Source organism: Oryzias latipes, chromosome 7 (genome assembly GCF_002234675.1).
Source record: "Oryzias latipes chromosome 7, ASM223467v1".
Lineage (NCBI taxonomy): Eukaryota > Metazoa > Chordata > Actinopteri > Beloniformes > Adrianichthyidae > Oryzias > Oryzias latipes.
This window is the reverse complement of record NC_019865.2, coordinates 17146175-17169121: the sequence shown is the minus strand read 5'-3', so window position 1 is coordinate 17169121 and position 22947 is coordinate 17146175. Positions and strand designations below refer to the sequence as shown.

The following is a 22947-nucleotide window of genomic DNA, read 5'->3' as shown; positions in this document are numbered from 1 at the left end:
CAGAGTCTTTCAAACAGCTTTTTGAAGAAGAAAAGGCATCAGCAGACATGAATGGCACCGAGGGACCTGACTTTTATGTCCCCATGTCTAATAGGACAGGGTTGGTGCGAAGCCCATTTGAGTATCCTCAGTACTATCTGGCGGAGCCCTGGAAATACTCGCTTCTAGCTGCATATATGCTGTTCCTCATCATCACCGCCTTTCCTATTAACTTCCTCACCCTCCATGTCACTGTCAAGCACAAAAAGCTGAGAAACCCACTGAACTACGTTCTGCTCAACCTGGCGGTGGCTGACCTTTTTATGATAGTGGGAGGATTCACCGTCACTCTCTACACAGCCCTGCATGGATACTTCATCTTGGGCGTCACCGGCTGCAACGTTGAAGGCTTCTTTGCCACTCTGGGAGGTAAGAGACACGTGTGCACACTGTGCTTTTTAGATCAAAGATGCTACTTTTATTAGAATATGTTTGATGCCAAAGGAAAGATAATGAAAACGAGCTGCATTAATCTAACTCCTGCTCTGTTGTGTCTCAGGAGAGATCGCACTCTGGTCTCTGGTGGTCTTGGCAATTGAGCGTTACGTTGTGGTTTGTAAGCCAATGACCAACTTCCGCTTTGAGGAAAAACATGCCATTGCTGGCCTGGCGTTCTCCTGGGTTATGGCCCTGACCTGTGCAGCCCCCCCTCTGTTCGGATGGTCCCGGTATAGTATGATGCAGATGGTTTTGCTCAGTACAGCTCCTACACAAAAACTTATTGATTTTATTTAGTTTTTATAGGGGTGTAACGATTAATCGACTTAACCAATCAATCGAATAGTATTCCTACAATCCAACCAGACTGATCTGTCTGAGGCAAGTTATTAATATAATCAACCCATTATGAAATCTTTTTAAAATGTAATAAATTGATTATATTGATCTTGGAAAATACTATCTGGATTGCGGTACAGCAGACAACACACATGCGATGGCAGCAAAATGATCAGTCCATCATTACAGTCCAACAAAGTTTTCTCACTTTTTCTCATTTAAGCAGCATGGGTTGGCGTGTTATGAAAAAACAGAATTGAAATATTTGTTCCTGGTTTTGAAACCACAGTGACCCTCCGTTGATTGTTTCTTTTTCATTTTATTTTCTTCTTACTTTTATTTTAGCACCGCTCATGTAAAATAAAAAAGATAGCATCAACCATCGTGTTCAATCTTGCTGATGAAAATTTTCAACCAACTGTTGTGTGTGGACGCAGGTACATCCCAGAGGGAATGCAGTGTTCCTGTGGGATTGACTACTATACTCCCAAGCCTGAGATCAACAACACCTCATTTGTCATCTATATGTTCGTCCTCCACTTCAGTATCCCACTCTTCATCATCTTCTTCTGCTACAGCCGCCTGCTCTGCACCGTGCGAGCGGTAGGAACACCTCTGTCAATGCAGTATTAACAATAAGGTTTTGATATATTGTTTACCCTTGCAGAAAAAAAAAATCTGGTTTTACTCTCTCCTCCTTTTAAGGAGCATCACGGAGTCGCATCAGATGTGAGGGATTTAGTGGTTCAAGGACACTTCAGGAGAGCAGCTCATTGCCAACAGCTTAGACACAGGTCTTCTGGCCAAAAGGGCAATCTGCCTGCTTACTGTGTCATCCTCATGTCCTTGTTAATTATATGGGAAAATACAAAAACAGTGTATGAGCTGTTCTTGTTATTGAAAACATGGCTGAAGTCAGGATTTTGGAGCTCAAACTATAAAAAGATGAGCAAAATACTTTGACTTTGTAACACCTTTCAAAGCTTTTATAACAATTCTAATGAATTTGTCCTGTTTTGCTCCCCTGCCTTACTTTAGGCTTTTTCTTGCCTGTGCTGCCGTATATTTTTAGACCATGAAAAAAAGAGGGTTTAATGTACTCCACCTCCTTTGAACCAAACTGTCTGAGTACACAGTGAGAGGTGCACAACACAAATAGAAATGGACTCACATATCGCTCCCTAGTTTGGTCAGAAACTGCTTTTATCGTCAGTTTAGTTACAGTTAAATGAGCAACAATAAATCAGAACTTCAATCTATCTTAAGACATGGAAACTAATACCACAAATATAAATATAAGCTGCAAAGCAGATTTTTTTTGCTGTAACAATATTTATTGGCAATAATAATGTTTATAACAACCCTTTTAAGGGTTGCTACATTTGCAAGGGACATGCATTTCTGGAATCATACACACATTTTTCAGTTTGTGCAAAAATTGGCTAAATCCCGGATCCCACCAAACATCATATTCTGGCATTAACTCTCATTTGTAGGACTGGATGGGCTTGAAGAAACATACATATCTGCAATATGATTAAGAGCTAATGAACATGCAGGAACATAACGGTCCTCCACATGTTCAGACTCCAGTGCATGTGTTGCTGATACCAGCACAAACAACACTGAGGATGAAGGGCAGGCCTCCTGCAGTCCTCTGTGAACAGCGATTGGTGTGTGCAGTCTGCTCTAGATTGTCTGGGCAAAAGAGCTGTCGGTCGTATCATTCTGCAAACTTTCACTGCAAATCTGTTAAAGACTACTAACAGTCCAGCTTTTTTGAGGCGTTAGCCTGGAACCCCACACTTTACAGACTTACCCATTACAGGAAAATAGTTTGATGCTAGAAGCTCTAAAGGAGTCAAAAGCAACAGGAATATAATCTGCCAAGCTCTCTGGCACTGGCAGAAAAAATATTGGCAAATTCCTCATGGGTGAAACCCTCATTCTTAGTAAGCAGATGCTGCTTATCCCACAAATGCCTGTTTAATACAATTGTTTCACCATATAAAGGGGTTATAAGCAGACTTTCCATCAGAATAATCCACAAAAAAGATTGACTGTACCAAGCACTAGTGCTAAATTTGCATTATCTAAAGCTTTGATGGTGGAAAATGCAAAAATGTTCATCAAGTTTTGTTGAAGTCAGTATCATGGTATGTTTTTTTTAGTGACATTAGAAAAGAAAGATAAAGTTTAGAAAATCATTTTCAAATAAGGGTCACATAAGGGTGTTCTTATCTGTTCTTATCTATCATTAAATAGTATGTACCGGTAATATATAATATGAACCCAAATTTAATGTTGATGAACCCCCCCAACTTTTTCTTCACTTCATTTCTGGTCTTCAATTACAAAATTTACAGTAATTTGACCAAAAAATTTATTAATATGTATTTTTGATTTTGCGATGACATGAAAAATATCAGATTGCAAAAAACTTTTGTAAAATACTTTATTTGCATTTAACGTCATTAAAAGGCTGATTGGTTGGCCCTCACACATTTGCACCTCACCAAATCTAGACTTCTTTGCAAAAATATTGAACCCCCCTGATCTAAATACATAAGGATGCGTGAATAATTTAAAAGCTGATATCACAACAAAACGTCGTGTTTAGAATCAATTACATTAATAAAAGCTGAAAAAATATTTTTTAATTGCAATAGAAAGGTTTGTATTCTTAACTATTTTGTTAACAACATGCTTCCTAAAGGTAATAACTGTGTTCAGGCCGCAGCGCTGCAGCAGGAGTCTGAAACCACCCAGAGGGCAGAGAGGGAGGTGACCCGCATGGTCATAGTCATGGTGATCTCCTTCCTGGTGTGCTGGGTGCCCTATGCGACTGTGGCGTGGTACATCTTTGCCAATCAGGGTACAGAGTTTGGACCTGTGTTCATGACAGTTCCTGCCTTTTTTGCAAAAAGCGCAGCTTTGTACAACCCGGTCATCTACATTCTTCTCAACAGACAGGTATGTGCTTAAAATATCCTGGTTTGCTCACCTCACCATGTAAGTCAGAGCTTCAAGCTGAGCTGAAGTCCACCTACTTTAGTTGGATTTGTTGGGATAAAACTGGTATTTTTAACATAAATATTCCAGCTCTGTTATTGCCATACTCAAAGTCACATTAAAAATGATTTATAAGTTTATTACAAAAAGAACTACATGCTCACATATCAGACTACTTTGAGGGAATGGGCCTGTGTCACATGTCAAATATTTGAGGTTTGTCTGCCCGCTCCAGCACATTTCCTCCTCATGTGATCTTTTTATTGCTTTGGAGAGTACAAACATGTCTAACAGTGTCAAAGCAGATTTATTGGAGGGTTGTATTAGCATCACTCATGTGAGATGAATAAAAATGGTAATCACATGACAAACCGTAAAAATGTCCTTACTCTGACTTTTTCTCCCCCCTCCTCCCCTGCTAACCTCCAGTTCAGAAACTGCATGATCACCACAGTGTGCTGTGGAAAAAATCCGTTTGGAGAGGATGATGCCGGCGCTGTCTCCAAAACCCAGACTTCATCTGTCTCTTCCAGCCAGGTGGCTCCTGCTTGACCCCTCGCTTCTCCTCCATCAGCTCCATCTGTCCCGCTCCCGCCCAGGGACCCACCGCCGCCAGGCAGCCAATGCCTTCAACGGGCCAATCCTCTTGACTTACCTCTCAAATTGTCCTCGCTGCAGTTGGCACAACTGCAACCACGGCGGGACCAACTCAGTGAGGAGCCAGCATTTGCATTTCCAGTCCATTTAATCATGGAAAGTGTTCAGCTAGTCTCATCGAGTTTATTTTAAGGGTTACGGTCCTGATGATCGTCCAACTGAACACCTTCCAAGCTCCCCACTTTCCATGAAGTCACATAATAGGTGAAAATCTATTTCCTCAAAGCCCATTATCTAGTTTTGCCCCCATCAGCCACTGTTTAAGCAGCTGTTGCAGCTACACAACCTACACACAAGCGCTTTTCATAGTTTTATGAGCATCTAGGTTTCACTAAACTTTTATTTGTTTAGATTTTGAAGGTGTGTTTTATTGCAACGGGTAATTCTTTCCTTGGGGGGCCTTGTAGTCACACAGCAGAGATATTCCGTCCTCTTTTTGTCGGAAAAGTTACGAAAGCAAACCCTGTTGGAAGAAGCTCTTGGATGAGTCTGTATGTGATAGAAATGAAGTAGATGCAAAAGCGTTAATATTTGTTTAAAAAAAAAGATGTGAGAAGGGTACTTTGTAGAATAAAGACAGTTTTGTATCTTGCATTAAAAAATAGTGCAAATCTGTGTGACCTTTCCCTTTTTATAGAGAAAGATGTCCTAAAAATGTTGGTTTGTGGGCTTGTGGAATGGGAGAGGAGGTCATGATAACGTTTTTTTTAAAAGCCGTCACCACTTAGACACTTTAAAACCCTAAATACTGTCATTTTATTTCACAAACAAATGTTTTTGGCATCACAATTATAGTTTCTCCTCAGGTTATATTGAGCTCACTTTTTTCTTGACTGTAAAATTTCCCTCTTTAAATCGATTCCAACATTTAAATTCATTTGTTCACAAGCACACTGATTAACACTTCTACACTGATGCAGCTCTTCCCACTGAACTACATCAAAAAACATCTCATTTCAGAATTTCAAGTCCTTTTTTTTTATTCTCCCTGCTCCTCCTCAACTCTTCATCAACCTGCAAAGCACATTGGGACGTAATGTTCAAAGCACCAGAGGGAGTCAGTCGCTCATCTTCATCGACCACACCTGAGAACAATGCAGGTTTTAGGAGATGAAAGGTGTCTGCCAGGTCCTACTCATCCTGAACAACAGGCCACTTGAGAGCATTATAACACATCTATAAATATTGCTATTGACATTATATTACAGTACAGTGCATCATTGGCTCATTCCCTCAAGCAAAGGGCTCAGTGCGTTAAGATTGCCACCAGGGCTTACTGTATAGGTCCCGTTTACTGTGAAGACATCCAAGAAAAGCTCTGAGCTCCTCCACAGTCCTTCTATAGAATAGCTCAGCCAGAGTTGAATTCTATCTGTGTCACACGACACAAGAGAGGCAGGTTGTAGTCCGTCACTCCTCCACTGGTCACCTTATTAACAGTCTGTGGGAAAGGCGGTCGTGAACAATATCTCCTTTCATTCCCAAGAAACTACGCATTTGGGAGGAAGGCAGCTGGCAGAAAGAGGAAAAAGGAAGAAGACTTTGACAGGGGTCAAGCTTCGCTGCAGCACTCATAGATGTTGTCCTCCATGAGAGCGATGACCTGCTCGAACTTGTGATGCAGCTGAGTGCGACGTGCAGTGGGGTTGGCCTCCAGAGCATTCGCCACCTGACCGGGGGAGATAGAAGAGAAAAACATGACAGAGATGACTTTGAACAGCTGTCAAGCGTTCATGCATCCGTCTATCTGTCTAAAGAGAAAGAGAGAGTAAATCAGCCACCTGCCTGGACATAGACAGTTTAAAAAGAGAAAGGGAGAGCCACAGAAGAAGCACGTGAAATACTTCAGCCTCTTTCCTCGTCTTCACGCTTGCCTCCACGCCACAAAAGCTTTAGCTCTTCACATATTTACAAAGCCCACATCTGCTCTGTTTTTCATGCCCGAGAGTTGTCACCGTGTCAGTGGGATTTATGGGCTCTTAGCAGCAGTGTGCTACCAGGCAGAGCAAACTGAGCAGGGGTGAGAGAATAGGCAATCAGAGGCTATTCACATAGCTCTGTGAATCAGAGTCTAAGTCCCTGGCCCACGTCGGTACAGTAGCATGACAGGGGAAAGCAGCTAAACTGTAATATCATGAGGGAGCTCCATTAAGGAACAGTCATCAATGACTAAGCCTCTCCAGAGAATACTCATAGCAGTGAAGAAGCATGGGGGAGGACAGCGGGAGCTCCAAGAGAGCTAGTCCAAAGCAAAACAAGGGAGATACAACACAGCAACTGAATAATATCATAAATCAGATATGAGTGTTGAATGAGGAGACGGTAAACAGCATGCTGTTTGCCTAAAGTGAAAGGTAACTGTGGGCCGGACAGAGATGACTGAACACGCTCAATGGTGGCTGCTTTCTGGATAGTAGTCACCATCAGATTGTTTTCCTTCACAGAGCTTTTAACCAAAGAAAAGCAGGTTTTTCATGCATATATATTTAATCAGGTCATGAAGTGACAGGTTGCCAGGCTGTCTACAGTATATTACATTTCTCGGTGCAGCTTTGATCTGCTACACTGATGCGTCACGCTCTCGTGACCATCTGTGAAACGCAATACAGCAGGTAGGCTCAACGAAGGTGTTGTGGCTGCCAAGAAGGACCCGCCTGAACATTCAAACTTATCTGATTCACATCTAAGATAACAACAACGTAGCGGTCATGTAAAAATCTCACCTGGTTTCTGTATCTCTTGGCATAATTGTAGATTTCTGTCAAAGCCAGGTTGGTGTTAAACTCATTTCTGTACTTCTGTAAGAAGACGTTAAAGTGTTAGCTGGGATTTCAATTGAAGAGTGGCTTCTAACTACAATGTTTATGGGTCCAGATAACTCACTCTTGATTCTTCTGCCAGGTGAGCGTTCATCTCCTGCTCGCTTAGAGGAGGCATTTCCTGGATCTGTCGATAGTAGCACTGAACTCTCTTCTTGTACTCAGGGATTTCCTTGGCATACAGGAGCTTGTTGGTAGGAGAGTCCTGGAAAAAGATGAGTCAAAGAACTTAATGTCGGTTGAATTTAACAGAGCTGCTGTCACACAGTTCACCCATGAAACACTACCAAATGAAATGACATGGGAACACTGTAAGAAGAGACTAATATTTTTCTAAGAATGTGTTGGAGAGCTTTAATCTCAGATGTCTTCCAATATTCCAAACATGCGGGGGGGGGGGGGGGGGGGGGGGCATATTGATTGGAATTTACTCTGCTCTACTAAACAAGGTAACAAAAATGGGTGGGATACAGTAAATTAGAGTTTTGTCGAGTCCACCCACCTGAAAATCAAAAAGCACGCCCCAGATAATCCAGAAATTTCTGCTCTAATAAAATCCAACCATCAGTTAAATAAGAACCCTTCCCCTACTGTTGTCATGAATAGGAATCAGAAAAATAATCATCAGAAGTTTTTGTTATTATACTTTGTGAAAAGATTTGTTTTTCAGGAGTCAATCAAGAAAAGGGGGCAGCTGTGGTGAGGAGGTACTGTGGTGTCTGCCCATGTCTCCAAGTGTCTTTGGGCAAAACACTAAACCCCACATTGCTCATATATATATATATATATATATATATATATATATATATATATATATATATATATATATATATATATATATATATATATGCCTGGGTTGTCCTTTACAATATGCAACAATAATGCAACAATAATTTAAGTAATAATTTAAGTAATTAAAAACTGAGTTTATCTCTGATCTAGTGGCCTTTTCCTGACGTTCATTTAGACATGATGTTGCTTGCTTGTGATTTAAATGGGCATAAAGTAAAACAATGGTGGGAGGGAACCGTTTCCTTCCTACATAACATCAGCAGGAATCAGCCAGAGAACATTCCAGTCTAAACATCTCTCCCCTCAGTCAGTTCAGCTTCTCACACTGGTGCTCATTCAAGCAGGAAGAAAAGCAGTGGGGCTAAAAGGCTGTGGGCATATTCGGGCTTCAGTGGTGGCTAGTGAGCTTTGCGTGTATGTGTATGTCAAAGGGGGGGGTGTGATGGCTGTGAGAGTAAAAAGGGAAAAGGAAGAAAGTAGGGCAGGGATACAAAGGGCGTAAAAGTGGCTGGCAACTACAGCTTTCAGTGTAGTTGAAGGTGCTTACTACGCACCTTCACATTTCTATGTGTCACCAGTTATTTGTGTCACCCATTGTGCGTGTTAATTTTGCTGAGGACCTGAAAGTCCGAAGCCACGGTTCCTCCTTCTAGTGAGGAATCTTCTCTCTTCCTGTCCACAAGGTCAGTTCCTGCAGTTTGCCCATCTGCCTGCAACCCCCCCTGCCCCCCCCCCAGCCCTCAATGCTCTCCATCTTGCCAGAAAAGATGGTTTCTGTAAAAATCACCAGCAATGCTTAACTTCCAACCCCGTTGACCCCTGCTGAGCTGCTGCTAATCCCAAACTTGTACCCTTCAGTGCTGTAACCTGTAGCTATTGCAAATACACACACACACACACAGGCCACTCTCCTTGAACTACAGGAAGAAGTGCTGCCAAATCCTTGAACCTGGTGACACATGGGACATGCACAGCCAGATGTGACTTGACAATTAAGGAGTTGCAGGCTCACCTCTCTTGTCGCTGAAAATTTCATGCATTTTTTTGCATCCATGGGCATGAAAGTGTTCTTGCATGTAAATGTGCAAATAGCTGCTATGTGAGCTGAGTGGCGTTCTACCGCAGAAATGAGGTATATAAATCAGAGCATCTCCCATAGAAGAGGAACATTATTTGATGAGTCCGCAGCTCCCTTCAGGGAGGAAACCAGTTACAGCGAGACAGGAAACAGAGCGTGCTCAGGGTCACTGTGTCTGAAGGATGAGACAGATTTGTGAGGAGTGAGAACACTGACTGCAAGCGAGCACACAAAAACAGGCAGGGAGGTGGACAAATATACACCCACCACACATCCACACACAAAAGAAGCACAGAGGGACAACTGTGACACTTATGACCTTGGATAGGCTGACAATGCTGAAATAACACAAGGAGAGGTAGATGGAGGTGATGAGGATTCACAAAAGGATTTGAGAGGTGTGTACGCACAGAGGGATAGATTTAACATTTAGGGAATAGAATGAGTCTGTCTGCTTTGATGTGACTATGATGTTTCCATGCTTTAGATTAGCACATTAACATGCACACACAAGTAGTCTCCTTTGCATTCAACATTAACTCACACACGCACACACACCTACACACACACACAAAAACACGCACACACAGTGTTTAACAGTGTTTTGTACCTTTCCTAGTCTTTAGATTTAAAAAGAACAAATGTTTGTTTGCAAAAAGTGTAACTAATGGGGGAAAAAATCAGATCTAATGATTTCATATCTGTTGAGTTAATGCTTGATTTCTTGAATTAGAAGACCAAAAACCCAATTCAGACCCTGTATGATCTAAAGAATAAACAAAAGGTTAACACAAATGCTCTTTAGGAAAGATAAACATAAGACTGCAAGGGGAAAAATCTGAACAACAACCTGAGAACTTGGCTTTCTGTCAAAATATTTGATGAGGGCGTGAAACAGGACTTTGTTTCAAGCTATTGGCCATTACTCCTTCTTATCGTTGATGCACCAATCGCAGCATGAGATGCAGTCATGGTTTGGCATGCTACAAGAAACTGTGCCATTTCATCTAATCTCCTTTTCATTGAATAATCCTGCTCTCATGAGGGTTTGACCTTACGGATATGTTCCCATGAAAACCAGCCAGAAGTCCAGGATTCCACTAAATCATCAACAAATTATTCTAGCTGAAACGGTAAACTATTCATAAAGAACCTCATGTTTGCTGCTTAGCTCCAGATTAAAAAAGGTAAGCATGTTATTAAGTAAAACAAAATGAAGTTCAACGGCAGCAGATCTTTGACTGCGAAGAGGTCACTAAATGTGTCTGTACAGGATGCTTTTTTAAGTTGCTGAGGTGTAAAATGAGAACAACTGCAGGACAAAGCGAAAGCCTCACCTTGCCTAGTTGCAGGTCAGAAATGGAGCAAGCGTCGATGAAAGCCTGAGCGATGACAGATAGGCAGGCATCCATGTGATCTGTCTTATCAATGTCAAACACAAACTGGGGGTTCTTCAGGATGTTCACCCAGAAACGCAGAGGTAAGCTGCATCAACAGGAACAGATAAGCTTTTCAAATACTTGCACCATCACAGTGAGGCAGAACAAAGAGGGGCGTCAATCATTGCATTTAGCTGACTATACCTATTGGTTTTCCAGATGTGCAGGGTGTCTGGGTCTGTGATGCCCCGTTTGTCGGCTTGCTCCTCAAGGAAGTCAAAAAAGTATTTGACAGCCAGAGGGGGGCAGTCCGGAGGAATGCTGAGGATGGCCTTGAAGAGGTCATCTAAGAACTTCTGCAGAGTTCCCTGTGGAGGAAAAAGAGTAGATCGGGTATAAAGAAACACCGTTCCACATGGCTTGGAAGCTTTATATGTAGCTCTTAAGGTCTTCAGATGCTATGAAGACATAAGCAGAAAGGTATCTTCAAGTTTGAGGTTAAAGCTACTTTGATCATCTTTTGATCTATTCTAAAAGCATCCCCAGAGGTCTTTTAATTATGATTATGCCATTTAAGCAAAAAAAAACAAACCTGTTGTTTTCTAGGACATACTTTCTGCAGAACGGCAGGAGTACATTAGATATTTGCCTCTGGGTTGCACTGTTGGCACAGAGTGAGCCTGCCTTAATTTCCCATCATGCCTTAGTTTTCACTCTTTCCCGCTAGCTTACAGCCCCTCATTTCCCCAACCTAACATCACCAGTGCAGCAAAAATGGCGAGTAATATTGGAGCTATCCAGCCGCACAGTTTTGAGCCAGATGCCACCGCGAACAAGAAAAACTAACACGTTTGTCTGCAAGTGGACCCATCAGAATGGAGGGAGCTTGTGGCACATTGATTGTCGCTTCTAAGTAACAACTACTACTAATAGTACTTTTACTACTTTTGAACTACTTTTCCATCTGCTTCTGATTCACAACGATTTCAATAAAAGAAACACTCAGAAATACAATTTTAAGCTTACTTTTCTTAAAATATGTCCTCCATCAAGAGAAAATCGCTACAAGAATATGTTAAAAACACCAAAAATATGATTTTCACTGAAATGGGTCTTTAATGTCTTGGTGCAGGTGTGAACAGCGCCCCCTAACTGGTTACCTTTGTGGACAGCAGGCGTGTCAGGTAGATCTCTGGCAGTACTTTTTTGCGATGGCTGTGCCTGTGCCCCTTACTGCTTTCAAAGAGCTCATCATGAGGTAGGACCTGTAAAATAAGAGGTCAAAGTTAATCACACGCCGCAGAAGCATTGAACTTGAGCTAACCAAAATGTCAGAATTTTTTGGATTAACTTTGGGGGTATTTTAAGGCACATAATAACAAACAGAATTAGGGGATGTGAGTGGGGAACTTTTTTGGCTTTCAAGAAAAGGATCACGTCTCTGACTAATAAAGATGATGAAAAGAAGGAAGCAAATTCCATCGACTCTGCTCCAGAACTGTCCTGTAAAACTAACTATTCACCCGGCAAATTGTATTCTGAGGAACTCATTATTCCAAAGTCAAAGGGCCCATATCTTAGCTGACGTTTACGAAAGAGCTTAAGCAGCATTAGTGCCTTCATGTCCTCTCAGCAGCTTTCTTTTTCACCTCAGCTCACCCTCCCCATTCCCTGTCGCCAACCCTGCTCTGGGCTGGCGACAGGGAATGGCTGGCAAACAAGAAAAGCTGTGCTGGTAAACTTTAAGGGTGACAACAGTTTGAATTAGCTTTAAAGAGATACTCACCAAATGCACATACTTTTCTGTATCCAGATCTTTGACTAAAAATAGAAAAAAGAGAAACATAAAGATGAAACTATGTCCAATCAAGAAGCATGAGAGAATGAGAGGAGACAGGAGGAAGGAGCACAGAGGAGTGAGACATACACCAGTGAGAAAAAAAAGATTGACAGGAGAGAAGGGGAGATAGAGTGCAAGAGGAGAACGTGATTAGGGCGGACTGTGGGCCTGAAGGGAGGGGAGCTGTCTGAGTGAATGAAAGAGCCAGATTACGAGTGAAAGGAGGGAGAAAAGCGAGAGATTAGGAGAGACAGACACGGACTCTGTAACTGCATGTGGAGCTGCTGTAATGAGATGGTAATACCTGGCTAAAGCTGGAAAACAAACCCTTCAAAGCTAGCCAGTTTATATATAGATCTAAACTCACTCATACAAATGCATGAACAGATATGAGTACAAGGACAAATGCAGATTCAAACAAGAGCACATGCACTGGCTCGAAGACAAGTATCTAAAATATAGCTAAAAACAAAGGCAGGAATACGTGCAGGAAAGCACTCAAACGCCCTCCGAATGGAGTGTGTTCTCATTACTGCATGCTCCGCTTGAGATGCTCCTGCCCAACGGGCCGCAGTCCAGACCCTCCACACTGATCACAGGCAGGCAGGACGCTGTTTCATATTAGCCAGGGAGCGCTACATGCTCAGGACACCCCCTTGATGCTTTGAAGCAGGAGCCAAGTTTGGCACACACAAGCCTTTTGCTGGCCTGGTATGAATGGAAGAGGAAGCTTTGATGGACAGAGCCGGAGAAGAGCTAAGTTCTGGTTCTGGCTGATTGTGTGAGGTTGACCCTTGTCAACAAATGCACCATCCCATTAGAGGATGCATGCAAACGCAACTGTCAACAGGCAAGAATGGCTTTTAATTTGGGGCTGATGCGAAACAAAAGCTTGACGCTTAAAAGCAGCAGACATGCAAGGCAAACATCACTTTGAAAGACCCATTAGCATAAGGGTTGTGATTTATTAGTTGTGATTTTGTTTACATTTTCAATGTGACATTTGCAGACAGGAAGGTGCATGGTCTCATGTGTGTTTACACTAACGGATCATGTTCTCGTGATCGGCTAAGCGTGTGTCAGCTCTTGCAACTGAGTGGGTCCAGTGAGCACACAAGTGTGGGTGAGTGTTTGTGACGAAGCATGAGGGTGTGTGGCATATTTGAAGGTGGCATACCCCTCTCCAGGGTGTAGTCTTTCTTGTCTTTCATGCTCATGGCCAGCGATGCTCCCTCTGGGACCTGTGAAGGAAAAGAAGGAGGATGAAGGAGGGAGGATAGAAAGATGTAGGGAAGCCAGAGGGCATGGGGTCAAGGGTTAGCTGGGGTGCAACAGAGCAGCATCATTAAGCATGTCCTCGGGGGAATTTGGTGCTCAGAGGTGCAAGTGTTTGCGTCTGTGCGTGTGTGTTAGTTTGGAGTGTACCTCGAGCTGCGGTAGGCTTGAAGAGGCCTGGCTGGACTCATTAAAGTCAAGACTCAGTGAAATGGATTGAACAGCCTCACCAGTGAACCAAGACTGTTAGTACATGCTCCAGCTCATTGCCTTTACAGCTAGATCCCTTTGGCTCAGCTAAAACTTAACAGACCACTTAACGAGTAAAGGTAACAGAGGTCAAAAGTCACTGCATGTTTGTTTACTGATTCATAAATCAGTACTGACATAAGCAAACACACAAAGACATTCTTAACATAAGACTGATCTATCTTATAAGCCACCAGTTGCTGAAACTTTTAACTCATTAGATAAAATATTACTGAAAGGTGGATCATACCACAAACCAAGTGGATCACAGAACCCATTTCTGATTTTTTCCTGTTACACTGGTGTCACCATGGGTTCTAATAGATTAAGACAAATCAAAAACATTTCTGTAAAAATTTAGTGTTTCAAGCAAAGTTGCTTTTTAAAAACATATCCTAAAATATTATAAACGAATTATACACTCGTTTATTTAATCAATTAGTAAACTCATTCAAAATTAAAACATTTCATTTGGGTCAAGTCAAAGTAATAAATGATGCTGTTAATGAGCAATTTTAAAAGAAAAGGTTTTTATTGGGGCAAAAAATTAGATTATTCTATTTATACTAAAATTTATTTACCTACAGTTTCATACCTTTTTTTAAAATATTTAAATTAACTCCAATTGTTTGCATATGCAAATTGTAAATCGTGATTGTCAACAATTTGCTAGAATATTCAGCTATAGTTTTGGAGTATTTGTGTTTATTTTCATACCCATCAAACGTGTGCATTGAATTCTCTTGTAAATAAATCACCTTTACCTGACAATAATATTTCTTTTGTGGTTTTATAATTGAAATTTTGACTTTCATTTTAGAGAGTGGTTTGTGAATGATAAAATATTGCTGAGCTTGAATTCACCTTTATCTGCTGAATGGCAAATTATCTCTTGGGACTGGATGCAACAGGCTGAATGGTTTTTGTTACACATAACAGACCAATGGAAGCCAATCCCAGATTAGGAGGAAACTTAGTGAACGCATGACCTCTGATCCACACATACGCACATACTCTAAAAGGACTTTAACTTTTGTGAAAGAGAATTGAAATGATCCCCTAAATTGTTAATTTTGGCAAACAATAAGGAAACATCACGTTTTGTGGGTGAACTAAATAATTCTAATTTAACTAACTACTCAAATTTGAACTTTCCTTGCAACTAAAATGTCTTTTTAGCAGCACCCAATTATTTAGTATTATTCAAAAAGCAAACAACAAACCATAAAAGTTGCCATAAGTCCCAAATATACACTGAAAGTTGCAGCTACAAATGACTTATGCAAGAGCAGCGATCCACAGACAACCAGTGACACCATTTACACAGTTGTCATCTTGAAAACCCCTGCTGTTGCTCATGTAATACCAGCCACCCAGGTGGTCACACATAAACACACACCTGATAATGGAAGACTGTGTTGAGTTTCTTTCGACCATCCTCCATCACGGAGGTGTTGTCCAGGTCCTGCAGTATCTTACTGTTGCTGCCAGAGTCAAACCACTCTGGGAATAGAAAAACAGATAAAAAATGAAAGAGGTGTTGGACAATTTTGTGCCTAAAAAAAGAATGAGTGAGACAGACGGCTCCGTGCTCTAACGCTGTGTCATGACCTGTGGAAATATTCTCAGAGTCATTAATCAAATCAGCTCTGCAGGCTCCACAGCCTCTGAAAGCAATAACTCTTTGTGATTATGACTGTACACTCTCTTCAATGCATTCTGTCATTTGTTATATTGCAGCCTCAGGTTAGTTGGGCTTCATGAGAAAAATTGACCTTTTGCAAAGGAGATTACTATATCTTGGAGGGTTGGGGAGGGGAGAGGATGAAAATAATCAGGGAAAATGTGCTCTCACCCAGGTCCACATCCTCCGCTCGAGGCCACTGGGAGAAAGGCAGATTTTTATAAAAGGCTTCAATGATTTTTTCCTTAACCTGACAGATTGTGTCAGTATGCATGACCCTGACTGACAGGGAGTCCATGCCGCAGCCCTGGAATGACACGTTGATGTTCTGCAGAGGCAAATAGAGAGCAAAGTGTGAGAAACTGTGAGCGTTTTTTTGAATTTGGCAAACTTTCCATCAGCCGCTTCATCCGAACGAGCACTTTTCACATCGAAATGGTGAGAAGAAAGTGTGAAGCATCCAACCTGTGGTTTAGCCTCAATGTTCTCACGGAGTAGCCACTCCTCATTCAGAGTGTAGCGGGCCTTTCCAGTGATGGCGTCTATGGAGCCTTTGTTGATCTGCTGCTTGATCGCACAAAGCAGCAGGAAAAAAGGCTCTCCCACTGTTTCCTGGGCAAATACAGAAGTCGAGTCAGGACTTGATTTGTTTATTATCTGTCCTTAGTCTTCCTGTCCTCCCTCACCTTGAGGTAGCTGTACATACAAATGGACATCCAGTTTGTAAGCATTTTTTCCACCACAGACTCAGTGCGGCGTAGCATCAGTTTCGGGTTCTTGGAAGCTGAAGCATCAATCAGATCCACCAGCAAGTCTTTCATGATGCTGGTGTAGTACTCAAGTTTACCATGGAGGGCGATGGTGAGCAAGGATGCAAGGCTGCATCTGAGAGGGGGTTGAAAGCAGATCAGCAGAGGAGGCAGTTGAGCAAAAACATTCTTTTAAAAACACTCTCGTCAGTGTGTGGTCAGCAGAGATTCAAACATAATAAATTACAGAAACCCAAACACGATATAGGCCTCCCCACAGCACCTGCAACTGCAAGCTAAATAAAGCCCTGATCTAATGCAGGGAGTGTCTGAGTCCAGAGGTTCAGGGGATTTCCCTAACAAAGGCCTTTTAATCCAGCAGGAAGAGGCTACATCAGTCAGTAAGTGCTGACACTGTGCAGGGACAGAGATGTGGTCTGGCCTCTGGAATTTCTCTGTTATTCACAATGACTGGCTTCTTTAAGGGCACCAAGACAGTTACACTGATGTAATATGACAAAGTGTCTACAAGGCTGAACCATTTTTCACAACAGACAAGTAAAGAGGCTTTTCGAGATAAGGACTTGAAAAATTGGTAGATTAAAAAAAAACAACAGAAATTTGATTCATATTTTGAAAGTAAGACATTTTGTTTCATCCAATAAATTTTAGACTTTAAGCTTAAAAATGTAACATTTTCAATTAAAAATAATTTGCATTTTAATACTGACCATATTTAAATGGACTTTCAGGAAGACTGCTATATTGTTATCACATACAACAATTAATAGTAAAGTAATTCATTGTAGTTCATCATTAGTGCTTCACTTTAGGTGTGATAAAGAGTGTGAACACCTACATTTAACACATTTTAGTGACTTATTATTAGAAAAAATATAGAGGTTTATTGGAAATTAAGCTTCTAGATATTTCATTAATGTAAATCTTTTTATTTATTGATCATATCCCCTATTTCACCCTATTTTACTTCTTTTTCAGACACATATCTTCCTCTCCTTTGATCATCTGCTTCTTGGTAACTTGGTGTATTTTATCTCTGTCAGAGAAACCGTTTTTAAGAATCAGACTGAGAGTCAACGCAGGCCGTAACACGGGTCAGAAAAACATAAAACACTCTGAGAGGTCATAAAATGCTTTCCGGAAATATGAGAAACTGCAGGGGTTATAATCATTTGCTTGATCTATTCAATTTATGTTGTGACCCTTCAACTTCAGCAATTAAATATGGAAATAGATATATCTAGTTTCTGTCAAATGTGAATCTGATTTAAAAGCACCTCAGAACCATCTACCACTAACAGCTACAATGTTTAGTCTTGCCTTTCTCTGGGAAAATGACATATTAAAAGTCATTCCCTTTTGTTCAATTACATTTCAATAAAATGCTCTCTAGTCATAAATCCTCAACTGTGGCTCCAAAATGATGTAGATTTACTTGCATAATGACATGAGGTGAAATCCTGACATCAGAAGTCATGATTACTTAATGCTGCAACATTTAACAAGCTTCATTCCCCTCATGTTTTAATAAACACGAAACAGTTTTAAGCAATGTTGTACAATTTTCTGATTTTTTTCTTTCCCACACGCAACTTTTAGTACAATTGTTGATCTGAAAAAAACACTGATGGATGACCTCAGCAAGTGGCCACTTTGCAAAGTTCAGTTGAAAGCAAAGCAAACAAAAGAAAATACTTTTGGCACACAGTAAAACAAAACGTTTTTAGGATTTTAAAATCCTACTCCAATCAGCTTTTGATCTATTGTAAAAGATTCCCAGTGTTTTTTTTTTTTTATTATGATTAGTTTCTGCAGAGCAACAGGAGTTTATCAGAAATTCACCTCTGAGTTGTGGATGGTACTGTTGGCGCTGAGTAAACCTTCCCGGGCTTCCCATCATCCTTCTGATAAAACTCTCTCCTACTAGCTTACAGCCCCTCACAACCCCAGCACAAGATTACCGGTGCAACAAAAATAGCGAGCACAATTGGAGCTATCCAGCTGTACAGTTTTGAGCCAGATGCCAACTCAGACTAGGAAAATGAAGAAGAACATGAATCTTGCAAGTGGATGCCTCTGAGCAGAGAGGACCAGGGAGCTTGTAGCACCTACGTCACTGGTAGAAGCTTTTTCAAAGGATTTTTTTCGTCTGCTTCTTATTCACAATGATTTTATTTAAAAAAAAAAAAAAAGATACCCAGAATTTCAATTTTATGCGTACTTTTCTTTATATCCTCCATCATGAGAAAAATGTCAATAAAACATGTTTAAAACACAAAAAACACCAGAAGGTAATAATTTGTCACATTTTACCCAGTCACCTTTTTGGTTAGTCATCTTTCATACTGAGCCACTGCTCTTGAGAGGATCTAAAATTTTAAATTTGAGCATCCATTATTACCAGTGACTACGGCCTATAAAGGCTTGGAAATATTCCATTACCATGTATCTGTTAATGGTTCTTTCCTGGGGATGTTCTCACAGTGAGGGTCAGGTACATTTGATTTTCATTATATCTGAACATTTTTGTCATTGTGTTGCATGCATGCATTTGTACAGGAACAGGCGAGGTGCTCAACGTTCTGAGGGGTCATGACTCAAACGCATTTAGAGCCGCTTCCTTATGTACGCTGTAATTATGGTAATTAGCAGTAAACATCATGGTTACCTGTCTCTCACAGCAAAGTCCTTCTGCTGCTCCAAGGCATGGACAAACGTGATGAGGAAGTGCTTGTTATTGAGTAGAGTAGAGAACAGAGTGATGCCCTCTTCCACATTAGGTCTTGTAGTGTTGGTGGCCTGATGATCGAGAAGGACAGACAAAAGGATGTAACACTTACTTCTTGGCATGATTTCGCTCTAACTGGATTGCACACCTGCTAAGACCTCCCTAATCTGTTTCACCACCACTCGTCTAGAGTGACCCATCGCATGAACATCTCATCTTTTTGTCAAACCCCCTCCCTCTAATGCTTCTGGGGCCTTGCTCGCAGATCTGCTCCATAGTCCCAGCCTGTCCCACTCCAGCTCCTACTTGTGCGTGAATTTTACTAATGCTTGGAGTTGGCTTAATGAGTGCGGCCTATCTACGGGTGCGACTAAGCAGCAGTGTGATGAAGTCTTCCCTCTGGACTGCAGCCACACACTGTAGTTTGCAGCTTGACAGAAGGAGAACAGGGGTGTCCATTAAGATAAATGCCCGCCTGTGAGATTTATTCACTGTGACCTGGAAAACACTTCCTGCGAAGACAATGTGGTTCAAGGCACTTCATCACTGTTAGACAGGCTCCCCTGGCTGCCAACCCAAAACTACGACTGCAGTTTTTACTCGTTATAGATTGCACACGCATGCACACATGGATCTGCCTTTCCTTTCAGCACACATGTGCTAACACATGCATAAACACAAAAGCTGATGGATTTGGACGAGATACGGTTCAATACTCAGGGGGCAATAGCAGAAGGGGACGAGAGACACTCGTTAGGATTCACATTTGTGATCTGAGCTCTTAAAAGCATCTACTGTACATGCTGGACTTATTATGAGGGTAAATAAACTTGCTGTCATAACCAAACGATATGCTTCAGCATGTCCAAGATGTGGTTGAAATGGACAAAAACCTCCATCAAAACACACATAAAAAAACCTAATGCTTCACCTGCCAATCCTGAAGCAGTGGGTGGGTCTCTGGCAGTGCTCGGGGACCCAGGGAATCATTCTCGAAGGTGCGCTGGACAAGACTCTTTTCGTAATCTGAACACATCTGAAACACATATAAACACACAGAGAAAAGAGTAAAACAAAGTCAGATGTTTTCACAAACTCAGGAAGGGGGACGGACTGGGAAAACAAAGTCCAGTTCTTAGTGTTCAGTCCAGAACTGAAGGATGTTCCTTAAGAAGGTCTGAGTGATCCGGAGAAAAAGAAACATGACACTTGATGTTGCGATAATGGCTTTGAGACAAAGTGAACCGGAGCTAAAAGGCAGCCTTTCAGCATAGTCTGCTATTTCAGGACAGTTACATTTGGCCTGATTTCTGAGTGTGTCTAACACTGTTAGGTGTGTAATCTCAGACATTCTGAAACTCTAGTGGAAAAACCAAGAGTATGAAGCATCACAAGGAGAGCGTTTGATGTCTTAGTGAGCAGTGTAATGGTAGGACTTATGTTTCTTTCCTTTTCAAGGATTAATTAAAAAAAGAAAAAAATAAGACCCTGCCTGCACTGTCCACTGTGATCAGCATGGGGTTGTCATTGCGCAACACGGTCTATACTTGCAAAACAGCGTGGGTGTATAAGTGCAGCAAGCAGGGAGTTTTCAAGATCTTGTTCCTGTGCCCGTCATTGTTCGGCCTCCTTAAGTGTTCATGCCTGTGATTGCAAGACAAAGCCCCCTGAGTTGTGTCTGTCTGCAGGAGTGTAGAAACACCCAGTGGCAGACATGCCCACAATCTGCCCTCTGGGTGGATCAAGCACCAACAAAATGCTTATCCACAGAGAAACACGAACTCTTCCGCAGGGTAACAAAGGAAGCTGCGCTTCACGAGGCAATTACTCTGTGTTTACTAGTTCCAAGGTGAAATTTTTGTCCTGCAAAAAAAGTGTTAGGAGGAGTGCAAAAGGTACCCAGCGTAATAGAAATATTAAAATCCCCAGAGAGAAAAATGGTGTTGTCAGATCGCCATGCAAAATCAGATAACAGGGCAAAGTAAAGTTTCTCACCTTGGGGAAGAACGTCCGTGTGACAAACTGTTTGTACTCCAGAAAGGGGATGCCCTGGCTGCGATTCAGCTCCTTCGTAAGATCTGTCATGTCAGTCTGCAGCTCTGCAAAGCCTGAAAGCATAATGAAAAAAAAGTACACAAAATTAATCCATTGTTTAGGAACATTTTATTACACATATCTTGTATTTTACACAAAAAAGAATAATGACTATCCTACTCTGATCTTTTCCTCTGGTTGTCTGCCCGGCAGTGCAGCCTATCACAGTATGCAGGCAAATATTTACCAAATGCCAATCAGAACAGCCAAATCCGGTTTGAGGCTTTTATCCAAAACATGTGTGCAGGCAGAGGGTTACATGCAGCAGACACACTATCAGCATGTCCAAACAGCAACTACATGATGCCACTTTTTGTCGCAACAGAGGATAATGTTCTCTGCTAATGAGAGGTTGGAGAGCTCTTTATGGACAAAAGCTTCCTGTCACAGCAGGAGAGATGAATTTCAGGCGCAGTAGCACTTCCTTGTGCAGACAGATGAGAATACCAGGCCCAAGGGATTTACTTTAGCTACTGCTAAAGGTTACTCGTCCGTCTGCTCACTATAGTGTCCTTTGAACCAGTTGGCACCATCAGCTCCAGATTAGATGCACCAAAGCCGAACTTCCGTCCTGCTTTAGTCATCACAGGCATGTCTTTTGTTCGTCTAATCTGGAAAACGCCAATTTTCCATCGTCTTTGGCTTCTCCTCCTTCTTCGTTTAGCCCTTCCTTCAACTCAGCTGAAGAATCCCATGTAATTTTGTGCACACTAACCTCAAACTTGGCCACAAATCTATCCGTGTCCTCTGACTAAATAACCTCGCCTCTTCTTCTCTGTCTCCCACGCTTCTGCTTCTCCTCAGGCTCATGGCCCCCATTCCCACTGTTTTTATTTTTTTTGGTTGCTTCCTCCATTTCTCTTTTTCTATCCCTTCTCTCATCTCCAAACCATAAATCTAGGTACTCAGATGCACAGTGGCCTTCACTTGGCTCCACCTCAGTGCCTTGGACACACAAACACACACACTTCCTCAATATGCAAGACAGACTAGGTGGTCACTCACTATGTCTCAGTGTGACTGATCATTTGTCAGACACTGTGTTTTATGAGTCACACTTACCACTCTACAAATCTGTCAACTGTTGTATCTCACTTCCATTTCAGACAAGACAACCTCCGAAACAAATGCAGATTTTGCACGCAAGCACAAAAACACAGATATACACAAAACAGACAATTGTAAAATCTATTTCTTCTGCATTTCCACAACAAAACAAGAATTTGTGAGCATTCATCTTCTAAACACACCTTTGCGGATCTCCTCTCTGATCTGTGACTCCATCTCTTCCATTTGGAGGAGCGTTTTTTGCCAGTAACGCTCTGCCCTCCGGCTCTTTGTGCAGTACACCACAAGAGCTGCAAAGAACAGAGAAGAGACAGAGACAAAGTTCCCATCAAACCAGCCACTCTTGTCACACTCTGACAGCTTCAAGACTGTAGAAGGGGCCAACATGTGTCTGACAGAGTCTGAATTGAACAGAGGATTTTCAGGAAAGCTTTCATGTCAGCCCTTCTTTCATGTTGCACGTTCCAGAATCTTTGCAAATGTGAAGACAGGAAAATGACAAATCATTCACATTTGTGAATGTGTAAATACAGATCATGCATAAATTCCTTCATCAGGAAAGTCACACCTAAAAAGTCTGGCAAGAAAAATCAGGAAATTTGTGAGCATCTGAGAACAGATCCAAAACGGGAAATGGTGTGAAAAGACACACTAGCACCAATTTTCACCCGTACACCTGCCTCAAG

General features: G+C 41.7%; 3 protein-coding genes across 4 annotated transcripts in view; 2 read left to right on the top strand and 1 right to left on the bottom strand.

Annotated features, from left to right (window-relative positions):
- The first annotated feature begins 47 nt into the window (after positions 1-47).
- LOC111946306 (rhodopsin-like) lies at positions 48-1449 on the top strand. The gene is made up of 3 exons (XM_023956245.1): positions 48-408; positions 539-707; positions 1254-1449. The coding sequence occupies exons 1-3, from the start codon at positions 48-50 to the stop codon at positions 1447-1449; spliced, it is 726 nt and encodes a 241-aa protein (XP_023812013.1).
- LOC101171489 (rhodopsin) lies at positions 1440-4869 on the top strand. The gene is made up of 2 exons (XM_023956692.1): positions 1440-3789; positions 4258-4869. The coding sequence occupies exons 1-2, from the start codon at positions 3520-3522 to the stop codon at positions 4378-4380; spliced, it is 393 nt and encodes a 130-aa protein (XP_023812460.1). The 5' UTR covers positions 1440-3519; the 3' UTR covers positions 4381-4869.
- A 348-nt stretch (positions 4870-5217) lies between these two features.
- plxnd1 (plexin D1) overlaps positions 5218-22947 on the bottom strand; it is a 63357-nt gene continuing 45627 nt past the window's right edge. For both annotated transcript variants that reach the window (XM_023956690.1, XM_023956691.1), the window contains exons 21-36: positions 22444-22551; positions 21095-21207; positions 20031-20135; positions 19040-19170; positions 16288-16486; positions 16067-16213; positions 15773-15929; positions 15317-15420; positions 13571-13634; positions 12340-12374; positions 11714-11818; positions 10758-10921; positions 10512-10659; positions 7369-7509; positions 7209-7283; positions 5218-6154 (exon numbers count right to left, since the gene is read on the bottom strand). In XM_023956690.1, coding sequence (XP_023812458.1) covers positions 6038-6154; positions 7209-7283; positions 7369-7509; positions 10512-10659; positions 10758-10921; positions 11714-11818; positions 12340-12374; positions 13571-13634; positions 15317-15420; positions 15773-15929; positions 16067-16213; positions 16288-16486; positions 19040-19170; positions 20031-20135; positions 21095-21207; positions 22444-22551 — 1913 coding nt within the window. In that variant the 3' untranslated portion in view covers positions 5218-6037. The remainder of the gene's footprint in view (positions 6155-7208; positions 7284-7368; positions 7510-10511; positions 10660-10757; positions 10922-11713; positions 11819-12339; positions 12375-13570; positions 13635-15316; positions 15421-15772; positions 15930-16066; positions 16214-16287; positions 16487-19039; positions 19171-20030; positions 20136-21094; positions 21208-22443; positions 22552-22947) is intronic.

What these genes read in the sequence shown, in the direction of transcription:
- LOC111946306 (XM_023956245.1), top strand. Translation starts at nt 48, where the DNA reads ATGAATGGCACCGAGGGACCTGACTTTTATGTCCCCATGTCTAATAGG. An exon ending in CTTCTTTGCCACTCTGGGAG is followed by an intron (nt 409 to 538) that starts GTAAGAGACACG and finishes GTTGTGTCTCAG; the next exon opens with GAGAGATCGCACTCTGGTCT. An exon ending in CCTCTGTTCGGATGGTCCCG is followed by an intron (nt 708 to 1,253) that starts GTATAGTATGAT and finishes GTGTGGACGCAG; the next exon opens with GTACATCCCAGAGGGAATGC.
- LOC101171489 (XM_023956692.1), top strand. Translation starts at nt 3,520, where the DNA reads ATGCTTCCTAAAGGTAATAACTGTGTTCAGGCCGCAGCGCTGCAGCAG. An exon ending in ACATTCTTCTCAACAGACAG is followed by an intron (nt 3,790 to 4,257) that starts GTATGTGCTTAA and finishes GCTAACCTCCAG; the next exon opens with TTCAGAAACTGCATGATCAC.